At 53.3% G+C, this 21235-nt stretch overlaps 1 protein-coding gene across 2 annotated transcripts in view; it reads right to left on the bottom strand.

The window, feature by feature from the left end:
- Window positions 1-7969: 7969 nt before the first annotated feature.
- Window positions 7970-21235, bottom strand: part of HRAS (HRas proto-oncogene, GTPase) — a 43067-nt gene continuing 29801 nt past the window's right edge. For both annotated transcript variants that reach the window (XM_074842244.1, XM_074842243.1), the window contains 5 exons: window positions 18758-18911; window positions 13900-14078; window positions 11455-11614; window positions 10636-10760; window positions 7970-8282 (listed from right to left, as the gene is read on the bottom strand). In XM_074842244.1, coding sequence (XP_074698345.1) covers window positions 10641-10760; window positions 11455-11614; window positions 13900-14078; window positions 18758-18868 — 570 coding nt within the window. In that variant the 5' untranslated portion in view covers window positions 18869-18911 and the 3' untranslated portion in view covers window positions 7970-8282; window positions 10636-10640. The remainder of the gene's footprint in view (window positions 8283-10635; window positions 10761-11454; window positions 11615-13899; window positions 14079-18757; window positions 18912-21235) is intronic.

Raw genomic sequence — 21235 nt, 5'->3', positions numbered from 1 at the left:
AAAAAAAAAAAAAGCCAGCACCAGTGAGCACCACACTAGAGCAGCAGTGCAGCGAGGCTACGGCTCAGCACATCTCCTCTATCCTGTCACCCTGGCTGCCAGCCCAGGGACACACCACGAGCACGAGTGGGACATCCCTGGGCTGGAGTGAAGCCAACCTCGTCCCTCCCGTGTTTCCAGGTGGCCACAAGCTGCTCTGTGGCACCACCTGGCCAACAGCCCCAGTGAACCTGTTGGCTTTCGGGTGGCCGCGGGGAAGCAGCCCGCCGGGGCCGGGTTTGGACAGCTGCAGCAGATCCCTGCAGCACAGGCACCGCGGCATTTATCCCACTGCTGGGACAGCTTCAGCTCCGCGCTGCCGAGGAGGGAGCAGAAGTGTCCAGAAGGGCAGGGTCTCCCGCAGGGAAGGTGAGTCACGCTAGGTTTGAGGGATGTGGCAGGCAGTCTCGTTCCTCTCTGAAACTGCCTCGGTTCACTTGGTCATCGAAAAAAATGGAATAAAACATGGCTTACTGGTATCTGTGGTCCCCACAGCTCATGAACGTGCCCAGTCGTGACCTCCTGGCTGCGGCAGGGTGTTCTCACCCTGCCCGAGGGGACCAGGGACAGGCAGGGCTCTACCACATCCCCAGCAGCATCCTTCCGGCTAATGCAGGAGCCACAGTGGTACCCAGCCTTGAACAGGTGCTGAAGGGGGGTCCCAGGTGGGGTTTTGGGGCTCGGCTCACGGAGGACATACCAAGCACGCACTGCAGAGGCCTCCCCAGGGGGAGGCCACCCCTGGGACTTGCCCACCAGCTAAGCCTAGGACCTCAGTCCCTTACCAGAGAAGTGGAAGACCTCAGGGTAGGTCTCGGGGCAGCCACAAGCCACGCCTGGTGTCCAGCCTTGGCTAAATGCCCAGCCTATGGCTGGCCCAGGAGCAGCAGGTCAGCAGCATGCCCTGCTGCTGCAGGAGCGTCCCAGCACGGGAGGTGTCACTGTCCCCAAGGGGACAGGAGTGCAGGCAGCCCCTGCCCCCTCCTCTGCCCCCCAGGGCCTGGGTGCTGCTCCCAGGGGACCAAGAGCAGGGCAGCTGTGCAGTCCCAAGGCCAAGCTCACCGATAACCCATTTGCCACACAGCACTGGGACCGGTGGCGAGTGAACTCTGCAGAAGGTATCAAAGCTGCTGCTTAAATGCTAACAACGGCCTTGTCAGCCAGGGACCAGCCCTCCCACTGCCTCTCCCTCTGTGCTCGGCCTTTGCCAGTATTCCCATCAAACCCCCCCTTTCCCCGGTGGAGCCACTGTTCTCATCACACCTTTCAGACAACTCTTAACACCAGTTCTCCAGCTCCCAGGGCTGGTCCCTGCGCAGAATCACCCCAGCACAGACCCACAAGCCCCCACAAGCTGCACTTGACTCCGGTGCCCTGGCAGCCCTACAGCTCCTGTCCTTCCCGGCTCATCGACAGCCCAACCAGCAGCGGCAGGAGCTGGGACAGGCAGGCGGCTGCGTCTCGCCCCATCACTCGCTGGCTCTCTGCCGAGCCATGGCTGCGCTCCTCATCCTCCCTGCCACCCCCCACAACCGCCCAGAGCTCGGCAACCCTGCTGCCTGCCTCCACCATACATCTCAGCACTGAATAATTGATGCTAAGTGGAGCCTGGAGCAGAGCCAAGCCGAGGGAGGGAGCAAGGCTTTGGGCTGGTTTAGGCTCTGGTCCCAGGACGCGGGGGCAGGGAGGGGAGAGGGATGGGTGTGCTGTGTCTGGGAGCTGTTTGGCAGAGGCTGTGCCTGGGAGCCCTCCTCCTCCTCCTCCTCTTCAGTCTGTCGTGCCACTCCCCTGGGGCTCCCGTGCTGGGGGGTAGTTGCGTGCTGCTGCGCTGTGAAGGGGCTGTGGCAGCGGTGGCTGGGAGCTGGGGAGCAGAGCGAGGGCCTGCGCAGCCCAGGGCCTGAGCCCCAGCCCGTGCCTGGGCTCTGCTAAACCACAGACCCTGTACTCAACCCCCAGAGAGAGCGAAGCCTCCCTGCCCCAGGGGAGTGAAGCTGTGCAGGGGCCAGCCCCATCTGCCTGTCCCAGTTCCCACCAGTTGCTGGTGGCCAGGATGTTTGTTGTCACACCATCCTCTGAGCAACGCCACCCCCTTCCTCTAGAGCATCATCGGGTATAAACCAGCACACGCAGACAACAACCTGGCAGCTGGAAGAGGCAGGTCTGACACCTTCCCAAACCACCCCCCAAATCCTATCTCGGTGGCCAAGGAAGCCCACAGGGCCTACACCAGCACCCTCGTGGTAGCAAGGCAATCACACCCGCCTAACGGGATGTGGGCACCACGACAGCGCCGGAGATAAGCAAACCAGAGCTGAAACAACTCGGCCAACATCTCACCGGGAGACACGGCAGCTGGTCCCACACCACGAGCGTCCCTACTCGCTTGCAGCAGTTACAAAAGCGCCCAAGATGGGGATGGAGATGGCTCTGAAGGCACCAGTCCAAGGGATTGGAGTCACTAAAGCCTGGCTTGTTTAGCCCTATTCTCCCACACAGTGAAACAGGCTCTTCCTCAGACGCAGAGAAGGGTTAACTGTAAGAAACTTCCACCTTGCTCCAAAACTGGTATGAGGTCCCTAGAGGTACCTGTGGATAGACGGGATGCAATACCACAAGGCCCTGCTTCCAGTCACCCCACTAAGAGCCACCGGGCCAGGCTGCACACCAGAGCCCTGCTCCTGGGGTGTCTAAGCCTGCAGCTCACTCAGGCAGGCAGTTGCTTGGGGAAGCTGGTTCTTGGGTGGCTTTTCTTACCTTTATGGCTCCTGGTGGAGCCAAGAAGTGATACAGAACTACTGGAAAGGTCTGCAGCAGGGCACTGGACTGCAGTCCAGAAGGGAAACCTGGTCTGCTCCTCCTTACCCAACCACGCTGCAAGTGAGGAGGGTGAGGCATTTAGGCAGGGCTGCTCTGTAAAACTCAGCCTTTCGTTCAGCTACCCCCCACCTCGCCTCTCAGGTCTCTCTCCAGCAATGAGTCATTGCTGCCAGCTCCTGCAGACTCAACCCAGGTGCTTGCCAAAGCCTTCAGCAAGCACCATGCGCTCATCCCTTTTGGAGTCACCATCTCTGCTGGCTTAGGAAAATGCTTGTGGAAGCCCTCACAGACCAAAAGGCATGAGATCTGTTCCAGCACTTAATCAGCATCTTTAAGGACTTGTAAGCAATTTCATCAGTTGACTCAGCTGCGATGTCGCTGGAGCCCCAACCCCTCTGTAACAGGGTGTGGGGCACTTGAATGATTTGGGAGACAAAAGCTTATACGTCAGTCCTGAGACATCTGGACCTGAGCAGACCAAACCAGACCAGACCTCCGCAGATACTCTGTCATTTAAGTGCAGGTTCAAAGGTGGCACTCCCCCACCACGGGAGATGCAGCCTCAACAGAAAATCAGTACAAAGCTGCCTGAAACCTTCTCAAGAGGTGGTGTCCACACTTGCCTGAGATCCAGAGCACAGCACTAAGTTTAGTCCAGCCTTGCCATGACCAGCTGAAGGGATCACAGCAGCCAAACATGAGCTGATGTGCAACAAGCTTACCTCTATGGACTTCTGCAGCTCCCAGCTATGCAGCTGGAGCGGCTCTTCAGAGTAACTGCACCTTCTGCTCACCCAAGCTCCTGCCACAGAGGCAGAACTGAGACAGGCAACAAACTCCTTGTCATAAGGGAAACTACTGCAGTATCTGAAGACCACATCTTTCAGTCCAGGTACTTCTAGAACAAATGTGCCTTAAATAACTATGAGGAAAATCAACTAAATCAGCTCCAAGCCTGGCAATTCCTTCTCTGGATCTACATTCACTCTAATGAAATTGTAACCCTGATACTTTCAGACTCAAGAAGTTTGAACAGCAAGCAACGAACACATCATGACCTCCTGCCTGGCATGACCAGCAAGTTGCCATCCTGTAGCCAACCTACCAGCACCGAGTCATCCCGTGACACAAGCCAGCAAGTGAAAACGTGAAGCCCAAAGTAACAGCTCCACCTGAGAGAAGGGATACGATCTGGTTTTCGTCTGCCCAAAAGTTCAGATCAGATTGGAGGTGACATATCTTACTGTGCACTGAAGATTTGTCGTGATTCTCCTGAAGCCAAGCTCCTGGAGCAGTGCACTGCAGTACTACATTAACACAAGGTTAATACAAGATTAATACACAGTTTCAGGGAAAGAGCTGCGCTGTCAAGCTTTTAGCAGCTCCTTTTGCTCCCAACCTACCTCCAACTTTCAGCTTGAACACTGACCCGAGTCAGGGTTCCTTGTGATCTTCTAATTACAGCAAAAAGCTAACCAGAGGTGCTTCCAGCTCCTGAGATGGCGTGTTACTGACCAGCGCCATGTGACAAAGGGCCCTGGCTGCCTCGCTTCTGCTGGGCACAATCCACCAAAGGAATGGGATCCGTCTGCAACCTGCCAGTCTCGGACAACCACCTATCAGCCAGGTCCTCTGAAGATGCTTGGAGTCTCCAGTTCCAGCTCCTACCTGCCTACGGGATTTCTGAAGCGCTGTCCTGTCATAGCTCTGTCCTACCACCTGCACCAAGGTGTACCCCAGCTCCCAAAGAACTTCCAGGTTCATTTGCAGAACCCTAGTGACTCCTCGCACACCTACATCTGCTTTAGCCATACATTAAATAGGACTATAACCAGCCACCCCACAAAAGAGACTCAGTATCTGGAACCACTTGAAGTGTACAACAGACCAAAGCTGTGAAGTTTCAGCTAGACTCCCACCAGGAAGAAAAGCCTGTCTGGGGCCTGACGGTGTGCTGCTAAACACAGACACCAACTGCTGAGCCACTGATGGAACGGCTCAATGCAACAGCCATGACGAGTGGCCCAAAGAAGCAACAGCATTTTGCAACTAGAAGACACTTGAACAAGCTACGCTAACACGTGACTTGCCACAGAATCACAGAATCATCTCGGTTCGAAAAGGCCTTGAAGCTCCTCCAGTCCAACCACGAACCTCACACTGACCGTTCCCAACTCCACCAGATCCCTCAACTCCAGGGATGGGGACTCCCCCCCTGCCCTGGGCAGCCCATTCCAACGCCCAACAACCCCTTCTGCAAAGAAATCCTTCCTAAGAGCCAGTCTGACCCTGCCCTGGCGCAGCTTGAGGCCATTCCCTCTTGTCCTGGCGCTGGTTCCTTGGCTCAAGAGACTCATCCCCCCTCTCTGCACCCTCCTTTCAGGGAGTTGGAGAGGGCCATGAGGTCTCCCCTCAGCCTCCTCTTCTCCAGACTAAACCCCCCCAGTTCCCTCAGCCGCTCCCCATCAGACCTGTGCTCCAGACCCTGCACCAGCTCCGTTGCCCTTCTCTGGACACGCTCGAGTCATTCAATGGCCTTTTTGGAGTGAGGGGCCCAAAACTGAACCCACTCATCGAGGGGCGGCCTCACCAGTGCTGAGTACAGGGGTAAGAGCCCTTCCCTGTCCCTGCTGGCCACACTAGTGCTGACACAAGCCAGGATGCCATTGGCCTTCTTGGCCACCTGGGCACACTGCTGGCTCCTGTTCAGCCTGCTGTCAGTCAACCCCCCCAGGTCCCTCTCTGCCTGGCAGCTCTCCAGCCACTCCTCCCCAAGCCTGTAGCCCTGCTGGGGGTTGTTGTGGCCCAAGGGCAGCACCCGGCATTTGGCCTTATTGAAACTCCTCCAGTTGGCCTCAGCCCATCGCTCCAGCCTGTCCAGGTCTCTCTGCAGAGCCTCCCGACCCTCGAGCAGATCAACACTCCCACCCAACTTGGTGTCACCTGCAAACTTACTGAGGGTGCACTCAATCCCCTTGTCTAGACCAGACCCAGAGCAAGCTGGAAAACCTCACCCTGAAGGGTGCAGAGACCTCTCTGAAAGGGAAATGCTCGTACTTTAGCTTTCTGCTACTGACCAAACTGCTGAAGGACTTTGTATTCTGGCCAGTTGCTCTTGCAACTGCAGCTGGTGCCTGCCCTGTGAAGACACCTTGCCCCTGGTGCTCCCTGGAGCTCCTCAGCTTGCTTGACCATGGCTCCTAGTCCTTCACTGTGACTTCTGGCATCTAACCAGAAATGAGAAGATACTCGCAGTAGCTGAGAGTCATCCAGAGTCCAATCCTTGAGAAAACCCCAAATACTCTTAGAGCCTCAAACACAGCGACTTCTCACCTGAAGGCCTCCAGATAGAGCTGTCCCATCCTTCACCAAGGGCCTCGTGAAGGATGGGATAAGCTCAACTACAGAAAAAGAGCACCAGATTCCTAGTGCAGTACCACCACCAAGCAAGAGCCCCCACATCAACCCACACACTAACTGTTAAGGCTTTTAGTCATCTTCTAGAAGGACGAAGTAGCCCTGCCCTCTGCCCTGCCTGCAGTTGCACACAAGCTGCCAATTTAGGACCAAAACCCACAATCCCATGCTTCACACTAGAAATAACTTAATTTGGGAGGTTTTCTGGGAGCATCTGGTCCAGCCCCACCATCTAACACCACACTCAGCATCTTCAGCACTCCTCCACCATGGGGCCAGGTGCTGCTGTGAACAGGTAACTTCTCCCACTCCAGCTGGGATCAGCCCTTCTCCTGCAGGAACTGGGTGCCAGGCAGCTGCAGCCAGGGTGGGGACTGTGCCCCGCAGCAGTTGGGAGCAGGCAGCTACAAAAATCAAGCTGTTAGCACAAGTCCTCTCTTGCCCAGGCCAAAAGTAAAGGTAGCAACTCCAAGCAGCGTTGGGAGTTTAGTTCTGCTGCTGCCTGCTATGCTGGAGGATGAGGAGTGGGACAGGAGCTACCTACACAGGTACTGGGAAGCCCCAGGTGGGCTGTGGCTTTGTGCTGGGGGCACCAGGGTTTCTGTACTGGTTTTGTCATGCGAGGCATGTGACTCACACGCTGCCCTCGCCACTCCCAACCCCTGCCAGCCTCGGCGGCTGAACCCAGCACCTCTTCAGGCCTGGGCTAGCCCCATGCAGCACGGCTCCCCGCCGCACTCAGCTGGATCACCTTCTCCCTTTGATGCTCTTAATTCTGGATGCCAGCTAAATTAGCCCGTGCAATAGCTTGGGAGAGGGAAAGGCAGCGAGCAGCGAGCCACCCGCTGCACTGAGCACAACGCCTCGTCCCGGCTCTGCAAGTGAAAGGCGGGTGGGAGACGCCTGGGTCAGACCTCAGGCAAAAATCCCAAGGGAGCAGGGCCGAGCAAAGATTAGCCCTTACCCAAAATACTCCTACCCACTCTAAACCCAAGGACTGGAAGTCTGAATCCTTTAGTCTTTGCTGTTGAGCGGCCAGACTGCAGCGCAGGAGGGCTCTTCTGCTATGTGCTCACCAGTAATTAAGCCATGGATGGGGCAAATGGGGATTTGCATACTATTATTCAGACTGACAGACTGGAGCAGCCCAAGGTATATGTGCTATGCAGGTGTTAGCATTAGCTGGGTGCTGGTAGGGAGCAGAAAGGCCTAATTCTACCTCTGGAGCACATAAAGATCTGGGAGGTGCTGTGCCAGGAAGAGCTGCCTAGAAAAAAAACAAGGAAGGAACAAACTGAGGTGAACCCAGCTCTCAGATGTCCTCCCTGATGCTTCTTCCCTTCCATCTGAGGCCATAAAAAAAATCCCACAAGGTCTAGGTTGAAGGCAAAGCACCCAGGGGAGCACCGAGGACAGGCTTGGACTGGTTGTTCTTTCACCCCACCAAAACTTGGGGCAGCCAGCACAGTGTTTCAGGTGGGCTGAGGGGGATGGGGACACGACGACAACTTGGTGCAGACAAAGACAGCTCCTTCCCCAAAGAATACCCCACCCCAATTGCCTTCATGGCCTACAGCAGGACCTCAGTCTGTGGAGTGCAAATCTCAGCACCCTGCCCTCCCCGCCATCCCACCAGCGATCCTCCCAGAGCACCAGCAACAGCACCTCTGGAAGGAGGACACAGCCATCAAGACGGTTTGTTGAGACCATCAAATAATAATTTACTGTGATTCAATCTGTGGCTTTGTACAGTTGCCGGGGTGGGAGGAGGCCAAAGGAGGAGGGGATGGGGAAAGAAAAAAAAAAAAAGAAAAAAAGTCGTTTGCCGCAGGCTTGGGTGAAGTGCGAGATAGTCCTTGGAGGGGCTCATGCTCCCCCTGTCCTCTTCTTCCTCCTCCTCTTGCCCTCCCCCCATACTCCTCCCCTGAATCCGTTTGCTTCTTCCTTCGCTTCACCTCTTTTCCTTGCGCTCTGCACAGTGGGAACCTCTCCAAGACACGTCCAGTCAGCTGAAACCAGAAGACGACACTCATTAGCACCCATTTGCCGTCAGAACCAGTGGGGGCTGCTTCCATTGCCCACCCCTCACAGAATCTCAGTTGGAAAAGCCCTTGAAGCTCCTCCAGTCCAACCATGAACCTCACCCTGACCGTTCCCAACTCCACCAGATCCCTCAGCGCTGGGTCAACCCGACTCTTCAACCCCTCCAGGGATGGGGACTCCCCCCCTGCCCTGGGCAGCCCATTCCAACGCCCAACAACCCCTTCTGCAAAGAAATCCTTCCTAAGAGCCAGTCTGACCCTGCCCTGGCGCAGCTTGAGGCCATTCCCTCTTGGCCTGGCGCTTGTTAAATTTTGGGATGACCCTGCTCGTGCCCACAGAGGGAAAGCAAAGGCCTACACAGGCTTTGGAGGTCTAGACCTGGCCCAAAGCATCTGCACGTGTGCTGAAGGGAACAAGCAGACGGTCTGTGGAGTGATGGGTGAGCCTCAGGCATCTCACCAGAGCTCCTGCCTCTGCCCAGACCTCACTGTGGGAAGGGCCACGGTCTGGCGAGATCTTTCTCCAGGGATGATGGGAACCACGAAGTGAGTCCGGGGCAAATGCAGCCAAATCTCCCTGGCCACACACCCGCCCTTCTCCTCCCCAAAACCCAGCGTGCCCTTCCCTTGCTCCTCCTTTTCAACCCTGATGTTCCTCCCTCTCTGCTCTTGGCCACTGCAGCTAAAAGAAGCTGGGATGTCTTGTTTCCAGTTTCTGCCTGAGCAGAAAAAGATGTTGGCAACAAACAGGCCAGGCTCTCTGAACAGAGGGTAGTGTTTCCAAGAGACTCCTTCCCACCCCTTCTGGCCCCTCTTTTTGAAGGCACTGCCCATGCCAGGCTGCGACTGGGACCGGGCTCAGGGGAGCGCAGCAGTGCCGTCAGCTGCGAGCCAGAGCAGGAAATGAGCCCCGAGCTCACATCCCCATCCGGAGCAAACACTCCTGAACATCTGGAGGACCTGAACATCTGGAAAACCTCCCTTAGCAGTGATAAGTGTGCTGGGCACAGCGTTCTGCTCGGCCCCCAGGAGACCTCGCACGCCTCAGCTACGAGCAGAGGGGTGGGGTGCTCGGGTAGGGGGTTTTTTTTGCTCATAGGAAACAAATGCTGCCAGTGTTTTTTGTAGCGGTTTGGTTTTTTTGTTTGGGGGGGGTGGTGTTTGTTTGTTTAGGGGTTTTTTTTTTTATTTTTTCAGGGAGGAGCCCTGCTGCACTCACAGCCTTTGGCTCAAAAAGCAACGGAAGAAGACCAGCTGCCCACCTCCACCTTCAGTGAGACCCTCTTAGCACCACCTCTGGATACGGTGCGCTTCTCTTTAGGACTCCAGTAGTTGTGTAAAGGGGTGAAGGACCAGTCTGGGTGCTTGGGAGACTCCCCAAAAGACATTACGGGCAATGTTCGTGCAGGCTTTTCTCCCACACCCCGGTCCCAGATGTCCGTAGATGTACATCTCCCCAGCGTGCTCATCCCCAGCTGCCTCTCTCCCCACTTCTGCCACGGAAGGAGATTACACAGCCAGAAGTTCCCAGGCCACCCAGCTCATGCAGGGACACCAACAGGAGCTCTCCCTCACTGCTATCCAGCAGGATTGCAATGATTTACATAAATTCATCATTTAAAAAAAACCCCAAACAACTAAGTAAAGAAAAAGAAGAAAAACAAGCAAGTGAACAGAGACAATCCGAAAAACACTGTTTCTGGCTCCAACAATTTATAAAAGCAAAACAGCCCCCTTATGGCTAATTCTCAACACTACATCAGTTCCAAACATCCCAGGGGATATACCTAATGGGAAAAACTCTTCTGAGGAACACAGGACGGGACAGCTCTGCCCTGAAGCTTTAGGACAAGGCAGTTTACACGAGTGGTTTAGGAGGCAACACACTCACCCAGCTCTTCAGCTGAACTCTTCTAGGACCAGGCTGGTGAACGCACAGCCAGACACACACCTTCAACAGCAGCTTAACTGCTCTTTTGGAAGGGCAGGACGGGAAGGAGCTTTCCCAGGGAAAGCATGACAAAAAACGTACTTTTTTAATTCAGTTATGTAGGATTTTGTTCCACAAGATGAGGGGGGAAAAAGAAACAACCCTTTCCTCCTACACACTTCCTCAGGAAAGTGAGAATTTTGACTTACCTATGTTTTGACAGAAAAATGCTATTTCAGTCAAAAAGGTGTTTCATTAAAAAATACCCATGGCTGAAATTGTTTCTGCTGCATTTGTTTGCAGACGAGTGCATCTGCAGTCACCTCTGCACCCCATCTCCTGCTTCAACTACAACCCCGCTGCATGCCATCTCCTGCTTCCAGAACTCACCGTAGTCACGATATCACACATTTACAGTTCATGCAGCCGGGGCCGCTCTCATCCGGGGGATTCAGCTTGCGCAGCTTGTGCTGACGGATCTCCCGCACCAAGGTGTAGAAGGCATCTTCAACACCCTGAAAGAAAAGCAGCACTCAAAGCAGCTGCCCACTTCAAGAGGGGACAGTGGAGAGAAGAGAGGGCTCTGCTCCCCAGCTGTGTCCCTAGGGCTGTCTTCCAGCAATGCAAACTGCAGAGTTAAAGGCAGGAAACCAAGCTGGGAAGACTAACAGGGATCATAGTGTGGCCCCCGAACAGGGAGCAAGATTGAATGAGCAACCACGAGGCCAAGGTGGACTTAAGTCCTTGAGATTCGTTGAGATTCGTCCACCACCCAAGATAAAAGCCACCACCAGACCCCTGAAGGTATCAGCTGCTCCATTTCCACCTCTGTGCTCTGGGAGCTCCACATGGTCCTTCCAGCACTGGTATTTCTGCCTGTAGGTCTGCCAAAATAGACCATGGATGAGGCTGAGCTTAGCTGACCTGCAGTGACTATGGGGGTTATTCTAGAGCTTTGGAGAAAGCCCTGAGAAGGCACCTTCCCATCACTGCTGCCAGAGCATCAATTACACACTTCTCCAGATTGGAGGCTCAAGCCTGGACAGGGGAGAAAATGTCCTGATGGAGCATTTAGCCTCGAGGAAGCAACTAACCCCGCCCTTGCGCCCATCTGTCTGCAAGGTGGTGTCTGCCCATTTCTGCCTCTCCAGGACAGCATTGGAAAAAAAGAGAAGAGAAAGAGGATTTTGTTTAAAACCCTCCTCCTACCTGTCTGGTTTTGGCAGACGTTTCTATGTAGGGGATCCCGTAACTCCGGGCCAGGTCCTGCGCTTGCCGGGTCTCCACTGTCCGGGCTGGTAGGTCACACTTATTTCCCACCAGCACCATGGGAACATCATCTGAGTCTTTCACCCTCTTGATCTGCTCCCTGCAACAGTAAGAGGTGCCAAAGTCAAGGGAGAAGAGGCGTTAGGGGCAGCTCCAGGACACTCCCCACCAGCTGCTTCGTGCAGAATTAACAGCTACGCTTCTTCCCTGCCAAGCGCCTCATGTTGGGCTTTCAGGAGAACGTACACGACCATGTCACGTAAAGGAGTAAACAGCAAAATAGCTAGGGCACTTTTGGAAACGAAAACTAAACGTACTTCTGCTCTTTAAACGCAACTGTTTACAAAACACAACTTGAAATTACGACAATCCGTATTAAGACATGAGCTTAAGATAGTTTAAGATAAATAAAAATTAATAAGCAGTTACCTGTGTTATTTCCAACATTTCAGATCAAGTAATCACCCAGAATGGGGATTAAAATAAAATAAAATTTAAAAAAATCACCTGCAACCAGAATTTGCTGAGCTGATAAACCAGCTTTTGGCAGCCGTAGCCTTTTCTACAGATGCACAGGCAGTATTTGCTTCCTTTCAGTTTAGCTCAGGTCACTCAAAGTTGAGAAACCAACTGGGAAACAGAAAAGCTGTAACACTCTCTTCTTCATTCCAACCTCAGATTTAAAACTAGGTGGGCGAGGATGAGATCTACCACTTCTAAAAATCTTAAAGGCCATTATGACCACAAAAAATCCATTCAATTCCCTCCTGATAGATAATAACTTCCTTTGCTTAATAAATCATTTAACTTCAGATGCAAACCAGCTTTTTTTTTCCTTGCTCATGCATCCAGAACATTTAACATGGTTTTATTTAACTAATAAAAGCATTATTTAAAATGCTGATTTCTGCATTTTAATTAAATTCAAGTTTTTATCCAAAAGCAGCTGGACATGTATCACAAAAAAAAAAATCAATCATGTTTTTTTAATGTAGTAGAACACAGAAATGAAGTCTGACCATATGTATGATATGCCATAAAGCCACTTAAATGTTCCATGTAACATCCTGATTAGCAAATGCAAGTACTAAATTTAGTGCACGGGCTACACTTAGCTGAAAAGAGATACCTCCTAATGGTTACTAACCAGGGAGAGCCAGCATTTCTCTGGGGAATATTCTTTTAAAAGTGCAAACACAAAGAGCACAGGCGAAACAAGATGAAAGCCAGTGATTTACATCATGATTAAAACCGGGGCTTGAAATCAAGCCATCCTGCGAGTGATTCACAGGCACCAGCCCCAGCACAAGGATGAATGCTGCTGAATCCCTCAGGTGCTTTAGGAAAATCCCATCCTTTGTCCTCCTGTTCAGCTAAAACAAGCCAAATTAGTCCAACCATATAGTTATTACACTGAACACGCCTGCTAGCCAACAACTGAGACATCTCAGCAGCTCAGAGCAGAGCCTCTTGCCTACGGAGCAAGGCAGGGCTGTGCCTGTGCTTGGAGCTACAGGATTATTGGGGATGTGGGTTTGTGATGAGGGACTGGGGTACACGGTCCCTTGGTGGGCAGTGGACAGAGCAGGGACAGGCAGAGTCGTCTCCTGCATCCTCTGCAAGTGCCTCCCATCACAGCCAAGCCTCAAAGACAGACCCAAAGCAGAGATCCCTCCCTAAGCCAGCATCGGGGTAACCAGGGAAGACTCCTCGGCTCTCCAGCTCTGCGGGGTGATGGCAGCAGGGGGGAGAAGCGCAATGGGTAACCTGGATGCAGCCAAAGCAGGACCATGTCGGGACAGGGTCCCTGCTCTGCCACTGGACAGGGTCCCTGCTCTCCCCCAGTACATCCCCTCGGGCAAGTCAGCTCACCGGGGCTCTGACTCTCCTCCTGCTCCGCCTTTGCCCCTGTCGAAAGCGAGCTCCCACGTGCGTGCGGCCGGCAGACAGCAGCCTCGCCGCAGTGGTTGCCAGTGGGGGAAGAAGCCCTCCCTGCCCTTCCCAGCCTCCTCTCTCCCAGCTCCCGGGCCCAGCAGAAGTCACTGAGATCGATTGCACTAACAAAGCAATTCCATTAATTAGGGAGGGAAGGGAGGGAGTCGTAGAGGATCAGCTCTCTTTAGTCACCATAAACACTTAAACATTACATTACCGAGTCCCCAAAGGCCACAAGCAATCCCTTCGGATGGGTTTTATTGGAGTCACTGACATTAGCCGTCTGCTCTGTCTCTTCCCTGGGGAATGGCCACTTGAGCTAATTGTCTTTGCTGACAGCCAGCGCTTCCACCGTGGGGCCTGATCTAAAAGGGAGGGCAGGAGGGTGCAGTGGCAAGGCCTCCCCTTTGCACAGGGCAAGAGGGAACGGGCCCTTCCTGGGACACCAACCTGTACTGGTGAATATCTTCAAAGGACTTGGTGTTGTTGATGGCAAAGACACAGAGGAATCCTTCCCCCGTTCTCATGTACTGGTCTCTCATGGCACTGTACTCCTCTTGCCCTGCCGTATCCAAGATGTCTAACAAGCAGGTCTCTCCATCAATGACAACTTGCTTTCTGTAGGAATCCTGCAGGCCAGAAGAGGGAGAGAAAGGGAGGAGAATGCATTAAGGGAGGGCTCAGGTCTGGCCAAGCAAAGGGATGCAGCGAGTGCATCCCCAGGAAGATGCCAGGTCACACTCTGCCTGGGTTTAGCTCCCATTAAATAGCCGACTCAATTTCTTTCAAAAATGGGAGGGAAAGGAGAAAGAAGGAAAAAAAAAAAAAAATAAGGGGAGCAGCTGAGCAAGTTTCCCCTTCTCTGGCAGAACCACAGAGAAGACAGCCCCTGGCTTGCTCTCCCCATTCCAAGCCCTGCCTCTGGCAGACCAGGGGCAGCTTTGACTCCACCACACCACAAGGCCCTCAACAACTATTTTCCTAAGCTTTTAGTTCTGGCTAATCCCTTCTGCTGCTGCCCTGCCTGGGTGCTGGAAGGGGAAACCCAGGAAAGGCAGCTCCAGCCAGCCAGGGCTTCCAGCCACCGTCTGATCTGCAGGGCTGGGAGGTGTTTAAGATCACCTGGAAACCCAGCACCTCCAACCCATCTCAGAGCAGGCACCAGAGGCGACATGCCACCAGTAAGGCTGCAAACTGGGCTTGATGGTAAACCTCTTCAACCTCTTCTTCAAACATGAGGAAAAAAAAAAAAAGAAAAAAAAATCATCACACTGTGAGGAGGGTGTTTCCCACAACCAGTCTGTGCCCAGAGGGCTACAGGAGAGGTAAGGACTATCCAGGCAAGTCCTTTGAAGTTGGGGGTTTTCCCTGCAGCACAGGCAATCACAGCTTATAGCAGGTGTGAGAAGGCCTGGAAATCACCCAGGGCACCCCTCAAAAAGTTTCATTTTCAAGGCAGGCTCCTCAAAGCACCGCTCCTCTTCACCATGCCTCTCCCCCATGCCTGGTTTCATCAGCAGGGATGCTGCTGGGGCAGCCCCTGCACGGAGGAACAGCCTCATGCCTCTCTGATAGCTGTCCCCCAGGTATGGTGCAGCATCCTCAACTCTCAGCAAGAGAAGGAAGCCAAAACCAAAGGTATAAAAAAGGTGCGAGTCAGCACTATGACCATGACAGCGCTTTGCAGCCACTCGCAGAGGCTATGGCTGCAGTTTAAAATGAATTCAAACGTCTGCTGCTCTTCCAACGACCGCAACAATGTTATCAGATGAGCTTTGCAGGTCTGCAGACAAACAGCCGACACAGCAAAGGTCACCAATGTGTCACCGACGGGACCAGCAGCGGCGCGGAAAGGGAACGGGGCCAATGCGGCCTCCACCCTTTGGTTCATTACTACAACAACGTCATCTACTGGGACTAATTAAAATCTTTCCTCACCTTGTGGAGAGCGCCATGAAATCAGAGGAGATGAGATCTGCTCTGCCATGGCTTTCTTGGCTGTGCCTTCCCAAAAAGGGGACTGCTGACCCACTGGGAATAAGCATGGAGTGATGGGCTGGCTTCCAGGCTCTGAAGGCAACTGGCAGGCTGCCCTGCAGGGATGTGCTCCCACTTCTAATCAATAATGTATCTGGAGCCTCCTTGGTGCAAGGTACAAGAGCACTGGTTCTACCTCTGGGGTCCCAGTGCCTGGCAGGGACTGGCAGCAAGGACCCCAGTGCCCGCTCTGCCCAGCGGTGCATCCTCCCACCCCTACGCCCTGGCTCACGCCCAGAGGACCAGCCTCTCGGCACACATTTGCAATTAATTGCCAAGTCCGCAGACAGCACACCTACAGAGAAGCAATCCCACACCTTGGCTCAGGTCATCAACAGGCTGCCTGTAAGGCCAGCCAGCTCGCTGACAGAGCACAGGCATTAACAGTCTTGCAGAGGATGCTTTGCAGCCCACGCCCCCCAAAGGAAGGGGACAAGCTCTCCCCAGCCTTGCTTTGTGTCCAGCTTCATCCAAACTTCCCCGGGATGGTCGGGATGGCAGCTCAGCCACCCCTGTCACACTGCAGGTGGGCAGCTGCCACCAGCAAACACATCCAGGCACCGGCACCCTGCGGCCTCGGTGTTCCTCTGCTGCCCCCATGTCCTACCCCACCTTCTTGCTGGCTGGGCCCAGCTGTCAAGTGCCAGGTGGCACAAACAGCATCTGCTTGGGGTTCAGACTCAGGCTCCCAGACAGATGCTGGGAGGACCCCAACTGTGCTGGGGGACCAGGCCAAGAGGCCCATTTGTTAAATGCTACAGTCAGGATAGGACCAGAGGCTTGGGAAGCCCCTTATTAGCTGACTGCTAAAAGCTGGAAGACAAACCAAAGGATTTCTCAACACAGCCTGACTCTTTACTCCATCCCCGCTCACTCGCCATGGACACTGCCAGCGGCACACATTTTCTTGGTGCCTTGGCCCTCCCGTTCCCAAAATAAAGATCTTCAGGCTCCTGGGCAGCCCAAGGGCAGGCACGCAAGCGCACGCTGTAGCAGGTCAGCCAGCGTTGAGTTACAAAGCCAGACATCTGCACTAGTGAAATCCAGAGGGCAGGAGGGGAGCAGGCACTCAGTTGGGGTCTCCACCCCAGACATGGGACAAACTCACTTCTCCACCCCTCCTGCCCTGGGGAGCATCTTCTCAGTGCACACCAACCCACTTGCACCTCCCTTCGCAGCACTGCCCACCCTCGATTCATTTAAGTGATGGGTAAAGCCTTTGTTCCATGCACGTACACACTTCCCCCCCCCCTTTTATCCTGCTCATTTCAGCATTGCTGTGCTGTTTGTTAGCTGACTGAACAGTCAGAGTCAGCTCCTGGGCATGATCCAAAGCAGCTTAGTCACAGGAGGGTTTGTTGGTCACATTCAGATGGCTGGCAGGTAAACTCCCTGTGCGTCCTGAATCCTCATAAAATGAAGCAAAATTAAAAGGAGTCACCCTGGAATGAGCGAGAAGATGGCCAGGGCAGGGGGATGCAGGGCATGACCAAAGGAGCTACAAAGGCAGAAGGGCTGGTGGGACCTGCAGATGGAAAAGCACCAGGGGGGAAAGGGGTGAAGAGCAGCTCGTGGCTGTTTTCATAAAAGAAGAGGAGGAGAAGAGCAGAGTGGGGCTGGGGGAACAGGGGAGGAGAGCAGGCATCTCCCAGGGCACTGGCAGAAGCAGGCAGGGTGAGGAGGGCGTGCTGCGAAATGCCATGCAAGGTTTACATTCCCCGCTGCTTGTTTACATGGAGAAAATTCCCTGCAGGGTACGTACAGAGGGCAGGCGGCTGAAGGCAAAAATAAAAAAAAAAAGATGCCAAAACTTAACACATCACTGGGTCAGAGTTGCATCTGCCCACCCTATGGTCCAAGAGAGGACCCATCCATGCAGATGTCTCCCTAGGGAGGTTTCTCTCCATCAGCAGTTCTTTTGCCAAAAGGTTTCTAAGAAAAGCATATGATGCTACTGGTGATGAGCACGAGGGGAGAGGAGCTGAGGAAGAAGGCAACTGCATCCACAAGCAAGGTGCAGCACCGAGACTCGGGAGCCCTTAAATTAAACTCCAGTCTCTGCCACGGACTTTCTAGGTGACCTTGGCCAAATGACGTAATAGCACGTGCTTTTAAGTGCCTTCTCTCCTTCCCATCTGTAGGACTGTAAGACTATTTCTGCCTTTCTACCAAGCCTTGTCTTGCTTATTTAAGTTGTAAGCTCTTCAGGGTGGGGACTACACATACAACACCTACCAGAATAGCTTTCTGATCCCAGCTGGGGCATTTTAGCCATTATGATAATAATAAGTGCAGCAACCACAGCTGCATTTATACACATCTGGTAGAGAATCCTTTAGGACTGCAGACAAGGAGGTTATTGTCCAAGAGGCACGACAGAGCTGTAATTTGCCTTCCCAGGGTGGACTTCTCATGCAGAGCAGTGGCTGCTGCCCACATCTCCCCTGAATGAAGGTGTAAGTCATGCAGGGGGTAATTAGCATCTTGCTAGCAATGGTGAAAACAGCTGGAGAACGGAGTATGTTTTTAAAAAGTAAAAATAAATGAAAAATAGTGTAATGGATATTGAAGACCGGACCTCCCCTCTGCACAGCCTGGAGGAGCACAGGGTCCCTGCCCGCTTCTCCAGGCAGGGTGTTGAGCTAGGCAGGCCAGCAGACAGGCATCCACACCGACCACAAGACCCTACATCAACCTTTAACTCCTCGTGATGGAGCAGAGGCAGCACTCTGGGAACCACAACAGTTCAGCTGCCCGGCATGTCTCATTCAAGCTGCAGTATGTACATAATACAACCAAGCTCTGATAAAATCCATTTCATCAATAAATCTCAAAACATCCTGCACAAGAAGTCGATATATTTCCTCTGATTTCACAGGAGAAGGAACTGAAGCACAGGCACAAAATGGCTCTTCAATCCCAAACCTTTAACCCCTCCCTACGCTGTCATCTCATCAGAAAGGGCTTCTGTGCTGCCTCTCAGTGCCTGCATGGCTCTGCCCACTTCTGCTGCCTCCCCCTCTACCTGCTTTTGCTGCCTCCCTTGCTGTCCCTCTTCAGCAGGCATCGCTGTCCTTCTGCAGGAGGCACAAGTCAGTCACTGCCACCTCCAAACATGCACACAGCGACTCAGAATAGCTCTGAGAAGCAGAGGAACACCCCTGCTCAAGTTCAGACTTGAGACCAAGCCGAGCACGCAATGGGTTGGGGGCAAGGTGGAGAAGAGCACAAGGAAAACACACAGACAGACCCCACGCCCGGAGCTGCTTACCTCTATCGTGGGGTCATACTCATCAACGAAATGGTTCTGAATGAGCTGTATCGTCAAAGCACTCTTCCCAACACCACCAGCTCCCACCACCACTAGCTTATATTCGGTCATCTTCCAACTGACCCCAGCTCAGGACTTCAAGGAGCACCACCACCTGCAAGGAGAAACACGGCCGCTGCGTTAGGAAAGGGGGTCCCCTCCCTGTAGCTGCCTGCTCTGCAGCAGGGCTGAGCGGTCAGCCCCCCCTTTTCTGCCAGGAAAGGCAGAAATCTGCAAAGCACAGCCTCATTCCTTGTGTATTGAGCATTCCCAATGTCTCCTGCATGTCCCAGGAGCACCCAAATGCTGCGAGGCAGACACACAGAGGTCTGGGATCCAGCATGCTGTAACACAGAGACACCTAATTCTGCAAGGCAGAGGTGAAGGGATGCACCCCTTAAGGTTTTAACGGTCTTTTAAGTTGCTTGACTTCAGTAAGGATGGAGGATGGGACAACGTAAACCCACTTCACTGCTATTCTGGATGGCAAAGAGCCACCCTTCACTCCTCGGGGTAAAAACCAGCAAGCCACCACCAGGGATGCAACATCCTTTTAACGTAGCTTTATGAAATTGTCCATGAAATTGCCACCACAGGGTATTTCTGCTCCAGGACTACCCTGGTGTCTCATCTCAAGCTCGCAGACATACCACACTGGCAAGCCTGGCCTGGAAACAGGGAGGTGGCGGGATGGCCCATGCGCCCCAAGGGTCAAGGGCTTTCTTACCTTCTTCCCACCCAGCACACTGATTACTCTGGGAATCTGGCCAGAGAAAATTACACTTATTTCAGTCTGTCACTCTGTACTGTGCCTCCAGGATTCACTGTCTTTCTTTTGCTTTTATGGTCCGATGTGTTGGGGTCTGAAATGTGAGATAGCCTCACCTAAAACCATGAAACTTATTCTAAACACAAAGCCTCGAGAGCTATTTAACCTACTACTCTCCGCTAGTAATGAAGTTTACTTTAAAATGGGCAAAATAATCCATCAAACTGAATACAAAACTATGTTTATCCTGTGATATGCAGCAATCCTTCAGCCTTACTGTCTGGATGCAAACTTCACACATTCCCCAAGCAAGCCTCAAGATGTAAGGGAGCGTTACTGATAAGAAAACAGATGTATAGGCTCTGTAAATCAAAAGTAAACCCTAAAGTAACCAATTTAAGGAGTCTGGTTTTCCAGTAGTGCTCAGCACTATCTCTGATGTGCCTTATCTCAAGCTGGCGATCCAAAATCGTTAGATAGGTTTGAAAGCCTTGGCCGATGCAGTTTGGATGTCAATGCCCATGGGAGCAGGGAAGAAGTCCCAGCGCCCCCACACATGCCATTAGCTCCGTGTCTTCACCCTCAAGGCTGCGTTAAACCTCAGACCACAGGGCAGGTTTGAGATGGTGGCACATCCACACCCTCTGCCCATCCTCCTGCTGTGCTGACCTTCGCAATAGGGAGGAGGACTGCGGAAGGGGCACCCCTGCTCCCAAGAGATGAAGCTGGCATGTCCCACAGGGGAGCAAGAGATGCTATCATGAAAGGCACTAATTGGGAATGATGATTAGGGTCAGGACGAGCAAACCACGCTTCTGCAGCACTGTGTACTTGCCATGGCCCTTCAGCAGGAGAAAATTCACACACCCCGCACATCTCTCCCCCTTAAATTTTTGCTCCAACTCCGCTGAGAAAGAGGAACTTTAACTCAGGAAGATTACAAAACCCCAAAGGTTTAAATAGAAATCCACCCTCACTGGACTGCAACCCCTGCCCACTGAAAGTCACCCCAGGGTCAGATACCCATCCACAGCCGTCATCTGCGAGCTCTGGGGAAGCAGCCGAAACACAGCGGGTAGCAGGAAGACGAGCTCACGGTTCCCCTGGCCAGTCGCCATTTGACACAGCCTGCAACACCACTGCACGGGGATTAGACACACACATACCCCTCCTCCCCGTCCTGGACAGTTAAATCACTCCACCCTCCTCCCCAGGCTCACCAGCCCCGCTCCCAAAACCCTGGAAGCTGGTACAAACGGTGCTGGCAAAGGCCACTCTAGACCCAGTCTGCATCTGATGCATTTGCTAATGCAGCAAAGATCTGATGGAAAGGAGGCCAGAACTTTCTGCCTCCAATCCCCACCTGACTGCAACCTTAAACCACTCAGACAGTTCAATCACCCACTCGAGCTGGGAGCAGTCAGACACAGGCGCCTCTTGCCAAAGCCCTCTTCTGAGCTGCTGCCTCGGCAGCAGGAAGGCAAACAAAGCTCATGCCCTTCTCAGCATCCAAGATCCTGAAGAAGGGCAGGGAGGGGGTGCAGAAGAGCAACCAGAGCACAAACACCATGTCAAGCAGGACCTCTGGTTGCTGTGCTGGTCTTCACTGCTGGAGAAGCTGAGGGTTGTGAAACACAGTGATGCTGGTGGGGAAAATGAGGTGTAAATAA

This window comes from Strix aluco, chromosome 16 (assembly GCF_031877795.1).
Source record: "Strix aluco isolate bStrAlu1 chromosome 16, bStrAlu1.hap1, whole genome shotgun sequence".
Classification (NCBI taxonomy): Eukaryota; Metazoa; Chordata; class Aves; order Strigiformes; family Strigidae; genus Strix; species Strix aluco.
Note: the sequence above shows the minus strand (reverse complement) of the source record. Positions and strands in the feature narration are given on the sequence as shown.